This window comes from Ochotona curzoniae, unplaced genomic scaffold (genome assembly GCF_017591425.1).
Source record: "Ochotona curzoniae isolate NIBS_2020 unplaced genomic scaffold, NIBS_Ocur_1.0 contig_908, whole genome shotgun sequence".
Lineage (NCBI taxonomy): Eukaryota > Metazoa > Chordata > Mammalia > Lagomorpha > Ochotonidae > Ochotona > Ochotona curzoniae.
Window position 1 is genome coordinate 30,819,124 of NW_024466607.1, and position 22,135 is coordinate 30,841,258.

The following is a 22,135-nucleotide window of genomic DNA, read 5'->3' on the forward strand; positions in this document are numbered from 1 at the left end:
TGTAGGATTGTAGGAGAGCTGAGTAATATAGAAAATGTTGACATTCCCAGTGTTCTCTTCCTCCATTAATAAAAACAATATGATGTTAATAGGACAAAACATTAGAAATGGTCAATTTAAGTGGACTTGCAGGAATGATCACATTCTTTCATCCCTCTATTCAGTTGTTATAGTCAAACAATTTATGTAAAATGAACTTAAATCAGTCTGTTTTAATAAAGAGTGAATTTTCTACCTCCCAGCCATTTGGGATACTCTGTAGAGATTTCATATATTATTACCATGACGATTCTTATGAATGTCTGCAATTGCTAGAAAAATTATTATTATTATTAAGTTTTATTAATCTTTATTGGAAAGGCAGATTTATAGAGAGAGACAGAGAGAAAGCTCTCCCATCCACTGGTTCACTCCCCAAATGGCCACAACAACTGAGCCGAGCTGATCCGAAGCCAGGAGCTAGGAGCTTTCTTCAAGTCTCCCACATGAGTGCAGAATCCCAAGCTTTGGGCCACCTCAACTGCCTTCCCAGGCCATAAGCAGGGAGCTGGATGGGAAGCGGAGCAGCTAGGATGCGAACCAGCACCAACATGGAATGCTGGCGCCCATAAGCAAAGGATCAGTCAGTTGAGGCATTATGCTGGTCCCAGGAAAATACTTACAAATTGTAGTGGCACTTGAACTAGCTGACAGATAGCTCTAAAGCTAGTGTTGTGTTGAAATTTCTGAAATCAATTTTCTATTTCAATTTTAAAATTACATTTGTACCTTTGGATTCAGAACATCAATATGAAGTTCTCTAAATGGCACTGGAGCTGAGGTGATATGGCCTCATTTCCCATTAGTTCACACAGTTATATGACTTGTTAGGGGCTCTGCATTTCACAAATGGCCCACTCTCAAAACTGACAAAAGAAACAGTAGAACAAAGCAAAGCATGTGTTACATATCCTAATATCTGTGTAGGGTAGGGTTTTTATAGAACATGGTATCTTACATAGTAGCACTATATCATACATAACAGATACGGATGTAAGTATATAAACACTATTTCAAATCTCATATTAAAAAAAAAATTTCACCAAGCCAAGATGACCATACTTCAAGAATTTAAAAAGAAACAAAAAGAAAAGGTGTTTTACTTGTCTTGTGACCCAGAATTAAGAAAATGAAGTCTGTTTATTATACAAGAGTATAACTGTTAATTAGGATGCACTATACACTGCCTATGTGCCATTGACTAGAAACTATCAGTTTGAAACTGTTGTTTTTAGAATTTATGCAGGTAACAATCTATGGGAAACAGTTTAAGGGAAGACTTAAGTATATAAAATAGGTCTTCTAGATTTCTTTCCATTCTATAAAGATTAGTTGTGCTCTTTGCAGACAAGAGTAGATTGCAGATAGCAATCTCAGATTATGTTGAGACTGCCAAAACAAATAATAGATAAGATAGAAAATGAAGGGGAACAAAATGACTATCAAGAAACTACAATAGGAAGAGAGGTTGTCTGAAGGTCATTAATTATCCTGCCTTGAAAAAAAAAAGTGTCATGGGACACTATGGCGAAATCAAGTCCTATCTTGAAAGTGAATCTGTATAAAATATTGCAACCACAGGGTATTTCCTTCATCTTTAGATATTAAGCAAGCTGGCTGCTTTTGAATAATCTGCTATTCTTACGCTTCATACGGTGAATGTGCTGAATGCTTACGTCACTTTGTTGAAACTTGTAGTCAATGCTCAGTGAGATCCTACTTTTATAGACATAAAAATTAGGAGAAATGGTCTCTTCCTGCTCCCCAGCCCGCTATTACAATGGTTCCTAAATATCTGAGGCTACTGTTCAATTGCTGAGGAGAAAAAAAAAAGACAATGCAGAGAAGTTAAAGAGCTTTCAGGAGACCTTTTCAGCCAACGTCCCCCACCCCCCCCAAAAAAAAAAACAACTTCTTAAGTACCTGCTTTGGGTGATGTCCTATTATTGTTGAATAATAAGCAGGTCTCCTATCCTGTGAGGTCTATATTGACCGGCTGAATCAAGCCAGTTGGTCTTGGATGGCACCTGGCTCTAATACTTGTAGGTATACCATCTGTAAAATGGGAGTAGCATTGCCTACTGTAAAGGGCAAGCGAGATTACATTCATGAAACAATTAGCCCTGTGCCTGGCTCAGACAAACATAGTAAGCGATAAGGCACATTGTACTAGGAAGGACTCTCAAGTCCACCAGTCTAATTTTATCCGATAGCGCACAACCACTTACTAGCAGATATGGAACTAGACGCAGTTATCTGGATCCCACATCTGTTTTTCCACTGACGAGAAACAGTTGAGTTATTCTGTTGACATTTCTGTGTCATTCGGGCCCCTGATTCTGTGAGTTTGAGGTTCTGTTGATTCCATGGCAGTTTCTTGATACACCCTAGAGGTAGGAAATCTGCCCACTGTTCCTGTATCATGGAGGTCACAATGAGGAAGGAGGGGTGGGTTGCAGGTACATCCCACAGGCAGTCCCGGAGCAGCAAGCTCCCTCCTGGTTGGCTACCCAGGCAAGAAGGAATGTGCCCTGACGTGTACAAAAATGCTGAGCTGTGTGCACCTGCCTCAGGCAGGAGAGATCTGGTGGTGGGGGTGGGGAGGGCATGAAAGCAGAGGGAAAGCCTGAGAGAAAAAGGATCCAACTGTCTTTCTTAATCTTGACAAACTGAAAGTGAGTGCTACCCAAAGGTTTAACCCTAGGCAAGGACAGGAGGACAGGAAAGATGTCACAAGAGGCTTGGCTTTTAACAGCCAAGGTTCATTGCGGGTTAATCATTTAACTGAATTCACCTGGAAATGACTAAATCTGGGGAGTTATAGCTGAAATACATGACTGTACATCAAATAATGACTCACACAGGGGGTGATCTCCTGAAGCGGAACAAAAATCGTTGAGTTATTGATTTAGTCTGTGTTACACTAGATGAACTTACTCTTGATACCTTCTGGAGTGAAACGAAAACAATTTTGCAGGATTATATGGGTTTTTAAAACCCACTTGACCTGCTTTCTTTCCAGCCAGCCAGTCATCTGTCCATCAAATTGATGTGACTAAGATGAAGTCGGTCCTCGAGGAAGACAAGACTGGTGGGAATGACCATCAGACATGATGCAGTCAATACCAGTGGTGCCGGCTGACATCAGGAGAGTGCTCAGGTGCTGAGTGCAGCACCAAGACATGACATGCATCATCTTACATGAGTCTTCCCAAGCACCAGATGAGGAGGCTCTATGTTTTGGCCCCATTTTGTAGAGAAGAAAACTGAGGCACAGGATGGACTAAGGCCATGCAGCTTAACAGGAGCAGGCATAGCATCCACACACATGCATAGTCAGGTTCTACAAATCCCAGCATATACCTCTACCCTTTTCAACTAGGAAGAGTTGGTGGTGGGCACAGGCTACATTTTCAACAACAACAAAAGAATAACATTCAATTATGTCTCTGGTGAAAAAAGAAAGGAGCAATTACGGCACCATTTGTGGGTTAGAATTTTTATTCCCTTTCATTTAACTTAGCCCAGCAGTTCTTACTCTGTGATGATTTGACACCACTCCCCACCCTTTCCAGCTCCCAACCCCTAGGGAATGTGATGCCATCTGAAGACAGTTTTGGTTACTCCACTGGAGAGGAGGGAAGACCTCATGTGTGTGACAGTTGGGGGCAATGGATGCTGCTGAACATTCCACAAGGCATACACAGGACATAATGCCACTCACATGACACAATAATCCAACTTCACATGTTAGTAGTGTTGAGATTGAGAAGGCTATTTGGAGAATATCTGGTGACACAACCAAGTTTGGGTAAGTAAAATGTACTGATGAAGGTGATCTACAACAATAAACTTTACAGTTCTGTTCTTTCCACTAGGTAATGCCTGGAGAAACAAGTAATGAGATTGCCTTCTACATGCAAATGTTACAGCAACTAATGAGACTAGAAGAGGCTTTGCTAAGTGTCAGTTGTGCTGACTACATTTTCCCAGCACACTCAACGGGTACACAAAATCGCTTTGTGTTAGAGGTGATTTCAAAACCATCGCATGAAACATCACATCTGGAGTGAAAGGAGCACAACACTTTGAGGGTTTTCAGAAAAGCACAGATGAAGATGCCCTGGAAAATGCATACTATAAAAATATGACCTTCTAAGAGTCTGTCACCTCACCCAAGTTTCCTCTGTGGCCGAGTGTCTAACCTCACAGGGCTGAGTCAGTGACTTCCTGTTAACACTTGCCTTAGAGTTCATTGCATTAGATATAACCAAGGCTGACTTGATGTTTGTAGGCAGCTGTGTGGCTGCTTGAATGTTTGTAGCTGGATAGAATGCCTAATTCGGAATACATTCTTCCTTTCCAGATGGGCTGTCAGGTACTTGAAGAGAAAGACTAAGAGTTTTTCTCCAGAGGTGAGTATTAGCTCAGGGCCTCTGTAACTATGTATTGAGTTCACTCAAAATACATGTCTTTGGAAAAACATAAAAATCATATATGTTGTACTCTGTTGTTAGAGAAATCTGCAAAGCACAAATGGATTTGACAACTTTTGCTTTGTCACTGAAACCCTGCTAACACCTCCAAAAATTCCTAAGTGGTCAATCATGGGTCACAGTATATAATAAAGTAATCTTTACTGTGTATGCTTTTCCACAGAACTACTTTTCACGGTGCTAATTACATTTGTCTGCATTCAGACTAGTCAATCCCACTTAAGAGCTACCTTCCATTTTTTTTTTTTCATGTGGCAACAATTAATTTAGTCACTTGGGACATGCCTAGACATTTAAAGTAACAAAACAAACAATAGGTATCCGATGGTTTTGCCTGTCATTTCTTCCTCTCCTTATAATACCTTCCATGGGAAGTCTCCAGCTCTTTCGGTTCTGGCTGAGGTGCTAGTCTCTCAAGTTCTCTTGATGTGCTCAACTCCTCCTCATTGATGTGTCTTGGTCTCTGACTAGAGAGCAACTTAAATGTCACCATTCTCAGGGAAACCTTCTCTGAGCTTATCCTACTGTCTCTTATCCTACTGTCCCTTTATCATCTTTGTTCCCATCGGGTGATCCCACGTTTATAATTATGCCTTTCTTTGCTTATGTGTTTCTCACAAACCACCTCCCTAAAAGACTATAAAGGAAATAAATGTAACCGAAACTATTTACCCCCCAGAGTCTCTTTTTCCTTTCTGTGACAGGACACTTTGAGTTAGAGCTCTGCCCAAGACCACCTGCCTGGAGACAAGATTTCCCAGTCTCCTTTGCAATTGTACTTCACGACCTTGTGAATGATAAAGACGCTTGCCCTGGACTCATTCTTTCCATCTTCATCACTAATATCTAACCAAATTTCTGAAGCTTCCTCACCTTAAAAGAAGTGTCAGGACTTTAACAGGAATACCACACTTTCCAGTCTGCTTTCTATAGATTAGAATATGGTGAGATGGGGAAAATATCTATCCGGCAAAGAGCTAGCTCCCTGTTAGGCAGGAAGAATAGGCAGAATCATTTGACTTTGACAGATGCTGAAACGAAAGGCTGAGTGACAGCTCCCGGTCAGCCAGCTGGTGTTCAGGAGTGCAGAACTGGTTCTTCAAATCTCGGCAGTAGAATTAGTTCCCCTCCCACTGACTCTACAGAAGGTCTTAACAATCACATTGATTGTTGGTGTGGCTGAAGTTTAATTAGTGCCTTACAGACAGGATGGACCAGTTTCCGGTTAACATTTATAATCCATATTTTCCTTCCACACCATACTTTGTATGAATGTGAAAAGTGTGATTGGACAGAATGCACTCTGTTTTCAGTCAATCTCACAAAGAATCTAAGGAGTGTTAGCAGCAGTTTCTGATTGAGGTCCATGCTAGTATGTTGGTGGTAAGAAGAGCAGAGTTCAGAAATGGCCAAGATGGGGGGTGGGTGTTTGGCATAGTAATTAGGATGTCACTTGGGGCACCAACATCCCACATTATCCTGAATTAAAGTCCTGCTCTGCTTCTTACTCCAACAGAAGCTAGGTTCTCGTCCTGTCCCCTCAGGATTCCAGATTCCTATTAATGCACACCTGGAGGGCAGCGGATGATGGCTCCAGTACCAGTCTCCCTGCCACCCATGTGGGAGCCCCAGGTGGAGATCCAGGATACTGGCTTTGGCCTGACCATCCCTGGCTGTTGCAGACATTAGGGTAGTGAAATCAGTGGTTAGAATATCTCTGTTTCTGTCCCTTCCAAAAAAAAAAAAAAAAAAAAAAAAAGCTCTTCAAATAGTTAAGATCGATGCAGGTATTTGGTGAAGCAGTTAAGCCACTTTCATCCCTATCAGAGTGCCTGGGTTTCAGTCTTGCTTCTCTTTCTCGATCCAGTTTGCTGTTAATGTGTACCCAGGGAGGCAACAGATGACAGCTCAAGTACTAAGGTCCCTATAATACACATGGGAGCCCCAAACTGGGTCCTGGGCTTTGGCCTGGCTCACCCTCTGCTGGCATCAGGGGGAGTGACCAGTGGATAGAAAGGCATCTCTCAGCCTTTCAAATAAAGAAAAAATACTTTAAAAAAAATGTGCTAGTTGGCCAACTTTAGAAAAACAAGCAAGCCATTGCCTCAAGATGATGCCTATAGTTTTAAGACAAGGAAACAGAAAGGCTTTTGTGCTTGTTCTTTCATTCATCTGGCTCTAGACACTGAGTAGTTTATAAAGAGAAACCAGTTAACTGAAGGCTAAGAATATCTTCTCACTCTATAATGCCCTTTTCACTCTATAACTCACAAGCCTTTTTTGGCATGTCATAATGTAAAAGATACTAATCTTGGAAGCAAATTTATGCCACTTAGGGTCTAACTATGATTCCTTTACCAGTCTTCCCTTTCATTTGCCCATTTCTGCCCTCTGACCAGCTTTGGTTTTTCCACGTGAAGTACTGGCCAGAGGGGTATCACTAGTCATGACCTACTCTAATGCATCACTCAGCCAGGGATCTACTGTCCACTTCATTGTGAAGGACAGACAGCTTTTCCTGAAATTCAAATACACAAAAGCAGGACGCAAGTGTGTATTTAAGAAAAGTTTCACCAGGTTTTAAGTCCAAACCCCCTAGGATCTGGAATTGAGTTCTTGCTTGCAATAAAGATTTTATACAAATAGGGAGAGCAGAAAGCAAAAATGCTTATGTTCTGAATTTTTGTGGATTCTAACTTGGGAATTAAAATGTTTTCCCTTGGGGCTCAACACTATAACATAGGCTGCAATGCTAATATCCCATATCAGAGCGCCAGTTCAAGTCCCAGCTGCTCTGCAAACAATCTCATTTCAATGAATGCTTCTGGGAATACAGTAGAAAATGGCTTAAGTGCCTAGATCCTTGTCCTTAATGTGGGAGCCTGATATGGAGTTCCTGACCCTTGGCTTCAGTCTGCACTGGTCATTGCTGCTGTGACAATTTGGGGAGTGAACCAGCAGATGGAAGATTTCTCTGTCTTTCCCTTTCAAATAAATCAATAAATCTTTTTAAAAAGTAAATCTTTCTAACTTACATAATGCTTTTGAAATTTTAGAGAGTAAATGGGGAGAAGGGTTTTCAAGCCTCTGAAAAGAACAGATTTGAGAGTGGACTCTTAGATGGAAGATAGGAACTATGAATCTACAGGAATGTGGGGTCCCTCTTATGCAATAGGGGTGCAGAACTAGTTCCCATTTCTCTCACTATCTCCCTTACGAACAGTGAATAGTTACCAGCTACCTAGTGATGACTGTGTATCACGAATGGTACTAAATCAATCTCATTTAGCCCTTGTATAAATACACTAAGCAGTTGGAGGCCTAGGAGGAAACCAATTTTCAAGAATGACTGAACAACATGCCCTGGGTCACACAGCACACGGACTTCACAGTCAAGGTCTATGAAGCTTCCTAAAGTTCTGCCCTTGACTTGGTTCCACAGTGATTCTGAACAATTTCTGGCTTCTCAGGCTGGTGAAAAAGCCTTACAGGTAGGACACAACAAGAGCAATTGCTAGGTGCTCTGGGAGATAAAATAAATGGAGTCCCCAACATTCAGAGGTGATCCCAGCTACTTTATGGAAAGCTAGAAGGTCTCTGCTAATGTTCTTGGAACAAGTCCTTTTCCAAACAATACTTCCTACCCCAGGCTCTCATTCTTAGTAAAGCTCTCTCCTTCTGGCTTGCTTTTAGGGCACATAATTGATAAGGCAGGCATGTGGCCCAAGACATTGGACATCTTGGGCCTCCCGTGTCATCCTTTTCTTCGCTGGGGTTTGCCAATTTGACCTTCAGTCCTGCCTTGTCACTGGTTAGCGCACTGAGTGTGCAGGTCCATGCAAACAGCTGAAGCATGATCCTCCTTTTATGTCAGTGCTCGTGGTCCTTTAAATTATGCATCGTTCCATCTGCACAAACTAGGTCAGGAGAGGGACTCAGAGAACTGGCTCCCTCCCATTCAGTGCTCAAGGTGTCTGGGACAGAAAATAAATAAATCTCAGCAAGATCTCTAGTCGGATTTTAACAGAGCAAGAAAGAAGGGAAATAGACACTCCCTTAAATAATGTAGAGAAAGAAGGAAAGAGAATGATACGCAGGATAATCTGTTTATGACCCTTTTTGAATGGAGTGGCATGTCTTGAAAATGAAATTTAGAAAACTCAGCAAATTAAAAAATAATAATAATAAAAAGGCAGCAGCTTCCGATCCTTGTCTAGACTCTGGAATGAACAAGCAAAGCTGACGATGATGAGTGTCAAGCAATATTTACCGATCTCTACAAAGCTGTGAATGTAAAGAAAGACCTGAGTCATAAGCACAGGAAAGGAAATGAGATGCAGTATTTGCTGTGCAATTTCTGACTCACGGTTATCTGGGCAGAAAGCCTCCTTGCTTCTAGCAGATACATTTATATTCTGTCGGAATCTCAAGCTTATCAAGCCCCATTAACTAAGAAACTACTTGTGAGTTGATTTAAGACATTATTTTTTATAGGCGAGATTCAGAAAAATAGAAACATTGGTTGCATTTTTAACATAATTTCTTAAAGTAAAAATCAGTGGAGAATATTTTTCTTTATATTTCTTACATAGATAGATAGATAGATAGATAGATAGATAGATAGATAGATAGATAAAATCTACCTTAAAATAATATGATGGAAAATTATCTGGTCCTACAACATTGATAAATTATGGGTTAGTTATTTGCCTTGACTGATATTGCTTATTATATCCTGCGATGCCCTGGTCCCAACAGAGAAATAATCTTAATACTCATCACAAGAGAATTAATTAAATATTATGTATTTCCTTGTAATGGAAAATTACGAAGGTTTAAAAAGAGTGAAGAGGAACATCTGGAGCAGTGGTTAAGACCCCCCACATTTCATCCTGGGATGGCTTGGAGTGGTGGGGAATGAGCTCTACTTCCGATTCAGACTTTCAGTGGAAACACACTCCTAAAGGGAGCCAATGGCACAAGTGTTGGGAGATCTGGAGTTGTGTCTCAGGCATGGAGCTTCAGTCTGGCCCAGTCCCAGTTGCTGTTAGAATTTGGGGAGTTGGTCCCGGCACGACAGTATAGTGGTTAAGGTCCTTGCCTTGCACACCCAGGATCCCATATGGGCGCTGGTTCTAATCCCGCATCCCTGCTTCCCATCCAGCTCCCTGCTTGTGGCCTGGGAAAGCAGTTGAGGATGGCCCAAAGCTTTGGGACCCTGCACCGGTGTGGGAGACCCGGAAGAAGCTCCTGGCTTCGGAGTGGCTCAGCTCCAGCCGTTGTGCTCACTTGGGGAGTGAATCACCGGACAGAAGATCTTTCTCTCTGTCTCTCCGCCTCTCTGATAGGGGTACTTTTTGTTTGTTCCTATTTGCTTTTTCAAATAAACACAAATAAAACTTTAAAATGAAAAAAAAAAAAAGAGTAAAATGAAGTGAGCTAGAGAGCTACAGCAAGGTATACAATAGCATAGCTGGTAACATTTCTCCCACTTTGCAGATGTTTAGGATATACACTGACAAAGCCTAACTAAGCAGGTGTCAGTGTCCTTAGGGTGCTTGTCACGGAGCAGGATGAGGCCTGCAGGCAGCCTTGCTGTCCCAGATGGCATATGTCTGCAGTGTGTGCTGATTTGTTAACTTTCTTTTTAAATATAGAGATATATTATTCTAGTATAAAATATCGATTAGGAATTCCATATTATAAGTACACTGTCGAGCACAAGCAAGAACACACACTACTCATTCTTCTTGGAAGTTAAGTATGTTTACCTTATTTGATTTTTAAAAATTAGATAATTTTAGAGGTTAAAGAGAGGGTAGGGAAGAGGTAAAAGAGAGAGGGACTTTGTGTTCACTGGTTCACTCCCCAAATGCCTACAGTGGTCAGATCTGGCCCAGCGCTGACGCTGGGAGCTGCAAAGTCAACCCGCGCCTTGCATGTGGGTGGCAGCAATCCAACTCCCAGAGACAGCACCACTGCCTTCCAAGACTTACATCCGCAGGCTGATGGAGTCAGGGATCAAACCCAGGCACCCTCAGCTGGGACAAAGGTGTCTTACCCACCGGGCTAAGTCTCTGCTCTTGTATTCCTTATTGAAACTCACCTTGATAGCAGGGCTCACAGGAACAAAATGCTAATTGTAACATTGCAGACATACTTCTCACACTATCTCTCTTGCAGGTGGATGGGGGTTGAAGGATACTGTTTTTGATTTCACTGATAAATTCTGATAAGAAGCCTTAGTGCCCAACTAGTCTGATCCAGGAAAGCTACGTTAGCCTTGAGCAGGGGCTGTGGTTTATCTGAGGCCAGCCTTCTCTGCTGTCTGCCTCAGTTTCACAACCATAAAATGGGGAGAAGAATGAAGCTTTACTTGCTTTCTTAACACAAGGAAGACCGAGCAGTGACTCAAGTTGGAAGTGACTAAAGCTAGAAGAGGCACACATCCATATTGATTTATGAAGAATTTTTTTCTTCTTCAATGCACATTAAAGAAAGAGAAGCTGGGAAGTGATGGTAGCTATTTATGCCTGTGATGTCGGGTTGTGATAATACAGGGAGCCTGACCAAGGTCTGTTATTATAGACCATTGTTTCATTCTGGTGACACCAGTAATGGCAGCACAGCACAGGGAGACTGGCAAAGCCAACCATCACACACCACAACATGAACCAGTCTTTATGTCACTGTAACACCAACGAAGCCAAGGGCTACTGGAAGGTGATCCCTGTGTACACCTTAATTCATTTTTTTTTTCCCCAAAGATTTATTTATTTTTATTGAAAAGCCATATCAGATTTATAGAGGGAAGGAGAGACGCTGCAACCCAAAATGGCTGCAACGGCTAAGCTGAGCTGATTAAAAGCCAGAAACCAGGAACTTCTTCCGGGTCATGCTTACAGGTGCAGGGTTTGGGCAATCCTCAGCTTCTTTCTGAGGCCACAAGTAAGAAGCTGAATGGGAAGAGAAGCAGCTGGGACATGAACCGGTGCCCAAATGGGATCTCAGCACTTGCAAAGTGAGGATTTAGCTAACTGAGTTATTGCGCCAAGCCCATATGCCTTAATTCTTACACAGGTGCTCATGTTCACTTTTGCTTGGGCCAAGAGAAATGGACTTATAAGATTTTTAACACTAAATAATTTAACTTGTTTTAGCTCTAGAAAATACAAATCTAACAGATCACAACTATTTAATCATCATGGTGGATTATGATTTGGATATAATTTTCTCTTTTTTTCAATTGTTTCTAAGATTTATTTATTTTTACTTGAAGTCAGATTTACAGAGGTGAGGACAGGGAGAAAGATCTTTGATCTGCTAGTTCACTCCCCAAGTGGCTGCAAGGACTAGAGCTGAGCTGATCTGAAGCCAGCTACCAGGAGCTTCTGGAATGAAGAAAGCTTCTTCCATATTATCCGCACAGGAGCAGGTCCCAAGGTTTTGGGCTTTTCCATGCCACAAGCAGGGTGCTGATGCTAAGCAGAGCAGCTGGGTTTAGAACCAATGCCCATGTGGTGCATACAAGGCAAGGACTTTAGCCACTAGGCTACTGCACCAGACCCTGGATATAATTTCTTCTCAAAGCTTCTTCTCCCACTGTGTAGCGAGTCTAATCCCACTCTGACTTCCTGTACTGTGGTATGAATCCTCTCCTGCTCACACACTCCTGATATCTGCCAGAAGGTACTCACAAGTCCATGCCATACTCTTTGGTCTTTTTGCCTCTACAACTGTGAACTAAAGGAAACATCTTTTACTTATAAAATTACCTGCCTTGGGTAATTTCATTTATTTGTTTATTTGAAAGGCAGATTTACAGAGAAGAGAGAAAGAAAGAGATCTCTCCTCAACTGGTTCATTCCCTGAACGGCTACAACAGCTGAGGCTGGGTCAGGCTGAAGCCAGGAGCCTGGAACTCTGTCCAGGTGTGCCACATGGGTGCGGAGGCCCGAGCACTTGGGCCACCTCCTGTTGCTTTTTCAGGCACATTAGCAGGGAAATGAATCCAGAGGTAGAACACATGGGACTTGAACCAGTATCCACATGTAATATAGACAGTGGCTTAATGCACTGCACCACAATACTGGCTCTTCTACAAGCCCTCTGAAGAAGGCTTTGCACATGTATAGATTTCAGAATTTTTACAACAGAATTAACTTCTCAATTCCAATAATTTTTAAAAAGCTTTGTTTGGGCCCGGCGCAGTGGCGCAAGTGGTTAAACGTCCTCGCCTTGCACGCCCGGGATCCCATATGGCCGCCAGTTCTAATCCCGGCAGCCCCGCTTCCCTTCCAGCTCCCTGCCTGTGGCCTGGGAAAGCAGTCGAGGACAGCCCAAAGCTTTGGGACCCTGCACCCGCGTGGGAGACCCGAAAGAGGCTCCTGGCTTCGGATCGGCATAGTATCGGCCGTTGCGCTCACTTGGGGAGTGAATCATCGGACCGGAAGATCTTCCTCTCTGTCTCTCCTCTCTGTATATCTGCCTTTCCAATAAAAAAAAAATAATAAAAATAAATCTTAAAAAAAAAAAAAGCTTTGTTTTTTTCTCTTTTGATAGTCAGATTACAAAGAGAGAGATGGAGACAAAGATCTTGGTTCACTCCTCAAGTGGCTTCAATGGCCGGAGCTGAGCCGATCCAAGGCCAGGAGCCAGGAGCTTCTTCCTGGTCTCTCACATGGGTGCTAGGTTCCAAAGTTCTGGGTTGTTCTCTATTGCATTCCCAGGCCATAAGCAGGGAGCTGGAAGGGATGTAGAGCAGCTGGGATGGGAACCAGTGCCCATATGGGAAACTGGTACATGCAAGGCAAGGACTTTAGCCATTAGGCTACCATGCCAGGCCCTTCATTCCAATTTTTGAAGCACCATTTTATGAAATTTATAAAATAAATATGAAAAAATGGCCAGATATGGACTCGTGCAAATGGCACATATGTGAGTTACAAATATTCACACTTGTGTCTTAAAGTTCTTTGTCCTGGACTGATCATGGTACCCCTTTGAAGTGATGTGGTCAATTCCAGAAGAGGCCAAAGCTCATCAGTCTCTGAAATGATGCACACTTACTTTTCGAGGCTTCACCTTGTCTTGTAAGTCATACTGGCCAATTCCTTTATAGCTGATTCCAAGCCACCAAGGAAGTCCTTGCTTATCCTACAAGACAGAAAAGTATGAGATTCAATACCTAATTGTTAAGTCTTCCACAAGTGAAGTACTATTTTCCAATTTCATTTTTTAAAAGATTAATTTATTTTTATTGGAAAGGCAGATTGGATCTGTGGAGAGAAGAAAAGACAGAAAAATTTTCCATCTGATAGTTCACTCCCCAAATGGTCACAATGACCACAGTTGAGCTGATCCAAAGCCAGGAGCCTCCTCTGGGTCTCCAAAATGGGTACAGGGTACCAAGGTCTTGGGCCATCCTCTACTGCTTCCAAGTCCATAAATAGAAGTGGGATGGGAAGTGGAGCAGGTGGGACATGAACTGGTACCCATATAGGATCTTGGCATGTGCAATGTGAGGATTTAGTCACTAGCTATTATTTCAGGCTCCCAATTTCATTTATTCACAAGCATCAGCAAAAGCTGTCTTGGCAAATAAATGTTACCTAAATAAACTTGTTATGAAAATGCCTTCTTGGGCCCAGTGTGGTAGCCTAGTGGCTAAATCCTTGCCTTGCACACACTGGGATCCCATATGGATGCTTGGATAATCAGTTTCACATACTTCTGAAAATGGAAGGAGTGTGGTTTATTGACACAGGAAAAGGAAAACTTAGGTGGAGCCAAATACTTCTATGCAAATTAGAATCAGCAGAAGTTAAATAAGTTGGTACATATTTTTAATACTCAGTATCCTCATTACAGCAAGTATCCACTAGCTCTCTCTTATCATTCTGAATTGTCTACTGATATAAACACTGACACGACATGAAGTTACTAAAGAATTCCTCAATTATAAGATTACTCCTCTTCTAAGTTAGATTCCCTTCTTATCACCATCCTGTATTCCTCATCATCTCATAATATTTCTTAGCCAATTTCTCCCTACTTCACATTTCTGAAAATACTAAGCAAGCACAAAACATATTGATTGAAAAGTGGTGTGGCCATTCCTGTAAAAACTTCAGCACTTCACGAAGTTGTGAACTAATGTTGGAAACTACACATACACACACACGCACACACACACACACACGGCATTATCAAATGAAGATTTGGTGGCAGCCTAAAGGTGAACAATTGGAAAATCGAAAATTGAACCAGGCAAAGTGCATATGAACATTTTAGGACTAAGAGAAAGCTTGACAAAACATGAACAGAGCACACATTTAAAAAAAAAAACAGTATGCCTTATAATTTGCTAAAAATGACAAGATTTCATCAGGCATTTTTCCCCCAATTTAAGAAAATCCTTTTCTAAATGCTGCCATTTCAAGACAGTTTACAAATACATGTGTGTTGGTATAAGTGAGCTTTGAAAGTTGATGTTGTGGGGTTGGCACTGTTGCATATCAGGTAAAGCCGTTGCCTACAACACCAGCATCCCATACGGGCTCTGGTTTGTCTCCTCTTCTGGTCCAGCCCGCTGCTTGAGAAAAGCAATGGAAGGTGGCCCAAGTGTCTGACATCCTGTCACGCCTAGGGAGACCCAAATGAAGCTCCTGGCTTCAGCCTGGCCCGGACCTGGTCACTGCAGCTACCTGGAGGACCAACCAGTAGATGCAAGACATCTTCCTCTCTCTTTCTGTAACTGTTTTCCAAAGAAACAAATGAATTAAAAAAAAATTAAAATGCTGATTTTGTTTTGGATTGGCATAATAGGCATTATGAAAGCATTTGTGATAGTAAAGTGCTTACCTTTACTGCGTAATAATGGACTCCGTAAGTTGGCAGAGCTTCCACTATTTTCATATACCTGTGGTGAATGAGTATATATTTTAACTTTATTAAAAAATCACTTTTGAGAAAAGAGATTGAAAAAAAAAGTTCATGGATATTTTTCTTGTTGTAAGCAGCACTAATGTTTTTGACTCAAGTAGAAAGAAAATAAACCATTTAGGAAAGTAATAGGTTTTACCTTCTTCTAACGTTATCAGTAGCTAGCAGAACCTCCATTTCAAAAAGCTAGAGCAAGTATCACTTTTTGCATATTAAGATCGCTATGACTTAGAAGTCTACTGTATTATACTTTCAAATCACAAAGATATTTTGAAAGGAACCACCTAATGATATGGGCAAGGACCATCAACTTTTGAGTCATGCTTATAATAAACAAAAAATAAACGAAAAATAAAGGTATGCTTAATGATTGTGGGAGAGGTTAAATCATCGCAAACATCTGTTGTAACTCTTGAAAACATTTATTTTGAGGGTCTGAATTTCATGTACACATGACTTAAAAAATACACCCTCTTAAATGTGAAAATTAAAGGAATGATGCCACCATCGGCTTTTGTAATTCAACAAGTATTTACTATGCATGTTCAGGGCAGACAACACTGGAAAGAACTTCCCCTTTGCCTCCAAAAACTGGGAGCGCTGCTTAATCTAAGTAAACTTTCTTAAAAATGACATTTTGAAGATCAACTTCTCTGGACATTGCACAGTTCACAAATTAAAAAAAAATTACATTAATTACGTTGCATTATGTGACACAGATTCATAGGCTCTGGGATTCCTCCACCCCCTCGGTGGATTCCTCCACCTAGTTGCAGTATTACAGTTCAAATTATGTCAAGATTCTTTCATTGTAATCATATAGCAAGCAAGAGTCCAGCATCTTATTGTCCAGATAAATTCAACAGTTTCTTGGGGAGACCTTCTTTGGTCTGAAGGTAGAGCTGGCAGAATATCGTCCCAATCAATTAGAAGCCCCAGCACAACATCAACAACACTTCACAACATTATAGAATTAATTGACATAGTATTGAGTAATCAATACGTTATAACAATGCAAGTTCTTAACCACCACCTGTGATTACTTCATTGATCCTTCAATTTTTGTTTGTACTCAGCACCGGCTGCTATACACCTTAAAGTGGCTATAGGGTACTATCCAGCTGTCTCGTGCCTGTTTTCATTTTAGTATTTAGCTGTTTATTCTGTTGACGCATAATTTTGCTGAACTTGGTAGATTTTAGGATAGTCTTAAACTGGCTTATAAATCTAACCAGGCCTTTGTCAACAGTTGAGGTGCAGAACAGTTTTAAGAGGGGTGTGCAGAGAAATCTTCCATACCCTAGTGAGGAGTAACTAATCTTTGTGTCCTATCTGGTAAGGTATATGTGGATCCACACTGATCATTTCCTGTTTAGTTCTAAGCTTTCCTTGTATTTCCCTGACTATTTAATTTTGGGGGGGGAGGTGTGGAGGGGCTCCGGGGTGATCCTGATGGTCATTGCAAGAGAGGGTGGGGATCCAAAGCTACAGTTCACGAATTTTTAAAGCGCATGTCCTACATGTAAATAACCACAACAGGTTAAGAAACGAGCAAGGTCAGGCAGTTCATCTGCATGCCTAGATTCTAACAAAGCGAATCAGATGCCACAGCAAGAACTTCTTTTTTTTTTGTCTTTACCAAGTTACAAGATCTTTTGTTTGGAGCCACTTGAAAGTTATCAAGAGAAGTTAAAGGACCTTGCACATACGCAAAAACACTGAGTATTGTGTAATATGCCCACTAATCTAACCTTAAATCCCATTAGAAAACTGTTAGTCTTTCGTGTTCAGCTCAGGAAACAGACACAATCGATTAAAATGCTAAAGATTCAACTTCAGAACAGTTACCTCTTACTTCTACCTTGAAGACTGCCAGGTGTGTTAAGATAAAAAGACCAGAGCAATAGCAAGCAGATGAAGGCAAATCTATATGTTGACCTTGAATTTAGTGATTGTTAAGTCCTGGTTACAGTTTTCACTTGTTCTATGTTATACTCGGTGTTTTTTTTTTTTTTTTTAATTTCTTTGGCCATAGAGGTTATTTTACAATAACTATAGCAATAATGTACCTAAAATGGATCTGTTTTTATAACTTAAAAAATTTAATGTGGGAAGTGAATTGCCTATAATGAATGGGTGGTGGCTCTGCAAGTCATGAAATACAACAATATTGCTATACTTTTGTGGTTTGCTCTTGGTAGCACAAAAAGTTCACATCATCCAGCACCAACAGCACTGCTTCTTCCATCCCGAGTCACAGTTTAAAAAATCAAACACTCTCTAAATGGGTTATGCTTGGTTCATATAATACTAGATTTTTCTTCAAATAACTTCCTAATATTTGAGAGTAAAAGTATGATTTTCCAGCTTTTGGGGGGAGGTATCAGAGGAGCGGACAATACTGAGTAACTTTGCCTCTATCCAGGATGAAAACTTTCTGTCTCCCCACGATCCTACCACTCCCTACTGCCCCACGTCTGGCCTCCAGTTCTCATCTTCATTACCTGTCTGACACTAGCAAGCATCTGAGTTGGTGATATCAGTGTAAGATACGATCCAAGAGATCGCGTCAGAGGCTCTTCAGGTGGAGGATGTCAAAATGAAAAGGAAGATACTTACTGCACCACAGCTTGACCTCGAGTTAGACCTTTGAGTTTCAAATAATGCTCAATTACTCTGTCCTCACTGTAAGACAAGAAAATGAACATTGAACATTATGGCAAGATACAATCTTCTGACACAGATATCATTGCAGGTGCTCAGGTGGTTCTTGGAAACTCGCTCGGGGAAGCTTTCACCATCTTGTTTAGAAGACAGAATCTGGCTAATGTTTGTTTCTATATTACAAGATTCCTGAATTTCAGACATCTGATTTACCTCCATTATAATCTTTATTTTGTAAATTTACATAAGACTATGAATATAGTCTGAAAGCATTTACCTTATTGGAAAGTGAGAACATAATGACAATTTCTCACATGGAAAAAAATAACACTTTCTGCATCAACTACATGGAATATAATGTATTCAAAACAAAGATACTAAAAGCCATCTGGAGTGCACTGTTGGAACATCTTGAGCATATGACCTATTGTTTCTGTGGTTCAAAAAGGGAGACTGGGGCGGTTATTTGGGCTAGCAATTAATATGCTGGTTAAGATGTCTGTGTCCCACATCAGAGAGCCTGTGTTCGGGCCCTGGTCCTGCTCTCAACTGTTGTTTGCTGCTAACATGCATCCATGCAGACAGCGGGTGATGGCTCAAGTGGCTGGTTCCGATGAGATTTCTCTCTCTCCAATAAGTAAGAATATATTTTTAACTTCAAAAAAGAGAAGCATTCATTATTAAAGATTTCCCTTTTTAAATTACTCAATAAATTTTTAAAAAGAATTAAAACCATCTCTGAGTTTGAGTACAGTGTGTAAAACTCTATCTCATGGATTCATTCTTCTAAGAGAAAATCCTTGATTATTATTCTGGGATAAAATGTGTTGGCTGGGAAGGAGAGAATAAATTGAATTCAGGCAAATTTTACACCATCTACCTCATTCTGCTTTCTGACAGGGAACTGTTCTATTGTACCTCAAATATTATCTAAAAGAATAAATATTTTTATATCTGTATGACTAAAAATCATTCTTTTGTCTCTTCCCTATAAGAAATTATCACATAGCAATGATTTCATCTAGGGGGCTCCAAAATCAGGCTGCAATGTAGCCTCAAGACTTACTGCCACTATGTATTTGGGAAACACATTTCAACTGCATTGTTAATACTATCAATATTGAATGCTTGTTTTTAATCTTTATTTAGTTGTGCTTTTTCTCCCCAACAAGTATCCAGGGGATTTGGAGACTGAAATCAAGAAGAAAATATCTAAAGTTTAATTCAAGTGAAAGAAAGTAATGCACTAGAAAAAAACATGGGCTGGAGGGTGGGAACTACAAACTTGTTAAAAGAGAAACAACTAAAACAACCCTAAATGCATAATGGTATCTGCCTATAGAGAAAGCTGCAAGTCAGTAAGGGAACCCCCTGCGTTTTCTAAGACTTATACTGCATGATGCAGGGTCAAGGCTGCTTTGCACAGTGACAGCACACACATGGAACAAGTTCCCCTAAAGACACACTTCCCAGGCATTTTGTGCATTTGAAAGAAAGGCCACAGAGCAGTTCCCTACAAATGACAGTGAAACACATCTTGATATTATGATCTCCAGTGAGCTTAGACAAGATTTTTTTTTTTTTTTGCTGAAAGGATGGAGGCTGGTGCTGGTGCCATGACACAACTTGATAAGCCTGCAGGGTCAGCATCACATATGGGTATGGATTTGAGACCCAGCTGCTCCACTTTTGATCCAATTCTTTGCTAATGTATCTGGAAAAACAGTGGAGGTTGGCCTAAATGTTTGGGCCCCCTTGCAACCCATGTGGGAAACCTAGTTGAAGCTCCAGACTCTTGGGCTTAGGTCTGGTTCAGTCCTGGTGGTTATAGCCTTTTGGGGAATGAGCCAGCAGATGGGAGATCATTCTGTCCCACTCTGTCTCTCCCTGTTTCTCTGTAACTACACCTTTCAAGCAAAAGACAAACAAAATTAAAAATAAATCCTTAAAAAGGAGAGAAAGGATGGCTGTCTATCTATGGTCACTTTGATATATTTGATGGGTAAACTGATGTTTTCCTGAAAAGCATGTAGTTCTCACAAGAGGCTCTGAGAATGGTCATCTGTTATCTTACCAGTAAGCAAGGGACGGATGTTCCTGAAGCGTTTTGGTAGGAAAGGCTGGCAGTGTCTTTAAATCTTTTCTGGCATTTTCATCACTACAAAAAGAAATACAGCACAGTAGTGTCAGACACAAATGTCAGGCACCAGTTATCCAGTCACAAGATGGGAGAGATGTGAAAAAAGTAACTAGTGACAGCGAATTCGGCTGTGCTAACACATAAGGTATGGATTCTAAGAGGTAACAGTCTCCAGACTTGACATTCAACTCAATATTTTGACGTTTATGTTTTTTGGCATGCATCTATTCCATGACCTAATTATGGTAATTGCACATTTTTCATGTTGTATTTTACACAACATTCTTCACACACACACACACACACACACACACACACACACACACACACACACACACACACAATACTTTTTCCATGTCCTTATAGCATTCTAAATGTTATCTATTTTTAAAATACCAATTTTTTTTTTTTTTTTTGGAAGGGCAGCATTACAGAGACAGAGGGAAAAAAAGCCAAGAGTTCAGAAACTTCCTCTGGGCATCCCATGTGGGTGATAGGGATTCAAGTGCTTGGGCCATTTGTTGCTGCTTTCCTACCTTAGCAGGGAGCTGAAGTGGAAGTGCAGCAGCTAGCACTAATCCAGTGCTCATGTGGTAACTACATTTGTTTTGCCACAAATTGGTCCCCTCCTATTTGTGTTTGGTGGCCAAGTCATATTCACTTGGTTGAAATATTGGTTGTCAAAACAATCAGGCCATAAATTCATCATTATTTATAACAGCCATCTATCAATGAATAAAAAGGCAGTAGACCATTCCATTACAATTCTATGATTTCTTAGCACACTCAGAAATATAATGACTCGGGTTAGCATTGTATTGTTGTGTAAAACCCACCACCTTCGGGCCCAGCGCGGTGGCGCAGTGGTTAAAGTCCTCGCCTTGCACGCCCGGGATACCATATGGGCGCCGGTTCTATCCCGGCAGCCCTGCTTCCCTTCCAGCTCCCTGCCTGTGGCCCGGGAAAAAGCAGCAGAGGACGGCCCAAAGCTTTGGGAACCTGCACCCGCGTGGGAGACCCGGAAGAGGCTCCTGGCTTCGGATCGGCATAGCATCGGCCGTTGTGCTCACTTGGGGAGTGAATCATCGGATGGAAGATCTTCCTCTCTGTCTCTCCTCTCTGTATATCCGCCTTTCCAATAAAAAAATAATAAAAATAAATCTTAAAAAAAAAACCCACCACCTTCAATGCTGGTGTCTCATAGGAACACTGGTCAAGTTCCAGTGACTCTTCTTATTCTTCCTCTTCCTTGTTTTTTTTTAAGGTTTCTTTTTACTAAAAAGTCAGATTTACAGAGAGTAGGACAGAGAGGAAGAGCCTCCATCCGCAAGTTCACTCCTCAAGTGGCTGCAACAGCTGGAGCTACACTTATCTGAAGCCAGGAGCCAGAAGCCTCCTTTGGGTCTCCCACATGGGTGCAGAGTCCCAAGGCTTTGGGCTCTCCCATCCTTCACAGGCAGGGAGTTGGAAGGTAAGTGGAACAGCTACGATACAAACCAGCACGCATATGTGATCCCAGCGCATGTGAGGCGAGGGCTCCAGCCAACAGGCTAACACGCTGGGCCCTGACCCTACTTTGAGTTACCTCCCTGCTAATGTGTCTGGGAAAGTGAGCACCTGTGTGAAACCCTGACGGAGCTCCAGGTTCCTGGCTTCGGCCTGGATCGTCCTTGGCCACTGTGACCATTTGAAGAGTAAACCAGCACATGGAAGATCTGTTTCTCTATCATCTCTCTCCCTCTCTCTACGCTCTCCTGCCTTTCAAACAAATAAATAAACATTTATTTTTTAAAAAAACGTGGAAGAGTTGGGTATTCTGCTGTTTGATGAATGAAAACCCATTTGATCAGGA

The 22,135-nt window shown here is 41.3% G+C and overlaps 1 protein-coding gene across 2 annotated transcripts in view; it reads right to left on the bottom strand.

The window, feature by feature from the left end:
* FRMD4B (FERM domain containing 4B) overlaps window positions 1–22,135 on the bottom strand; it is a 182,927-nt gene that overhangs the window by 27,047 nt on the left and 133,745 nt on the right. For both annotated transcript variants that reach the window (XM_040994799.1, XM_040994800.1), the window contains exons 8-11: window positions 20,218–20,301; window positions 18,099–18,164; window positions 15,399–15,456; window positions 13,605–13,691 (exon numbers count right to left, since the gene is read on the bottom strand). In XM_040994799.1, the coding sequence (XP_040850733.1) occupies window positions 13,605–13,691; window positions 15,399–15,456; window positions 18,099–18,164; window positions 20,218–20,301 (295 nt within the window). The remainder of the gene's footprint in view (window positions 1–13,604; window positions 13,692–15,398; window positions 15,457–18,098; window positions 18,165–20,217; window positions 20,302–22,135) is intronic.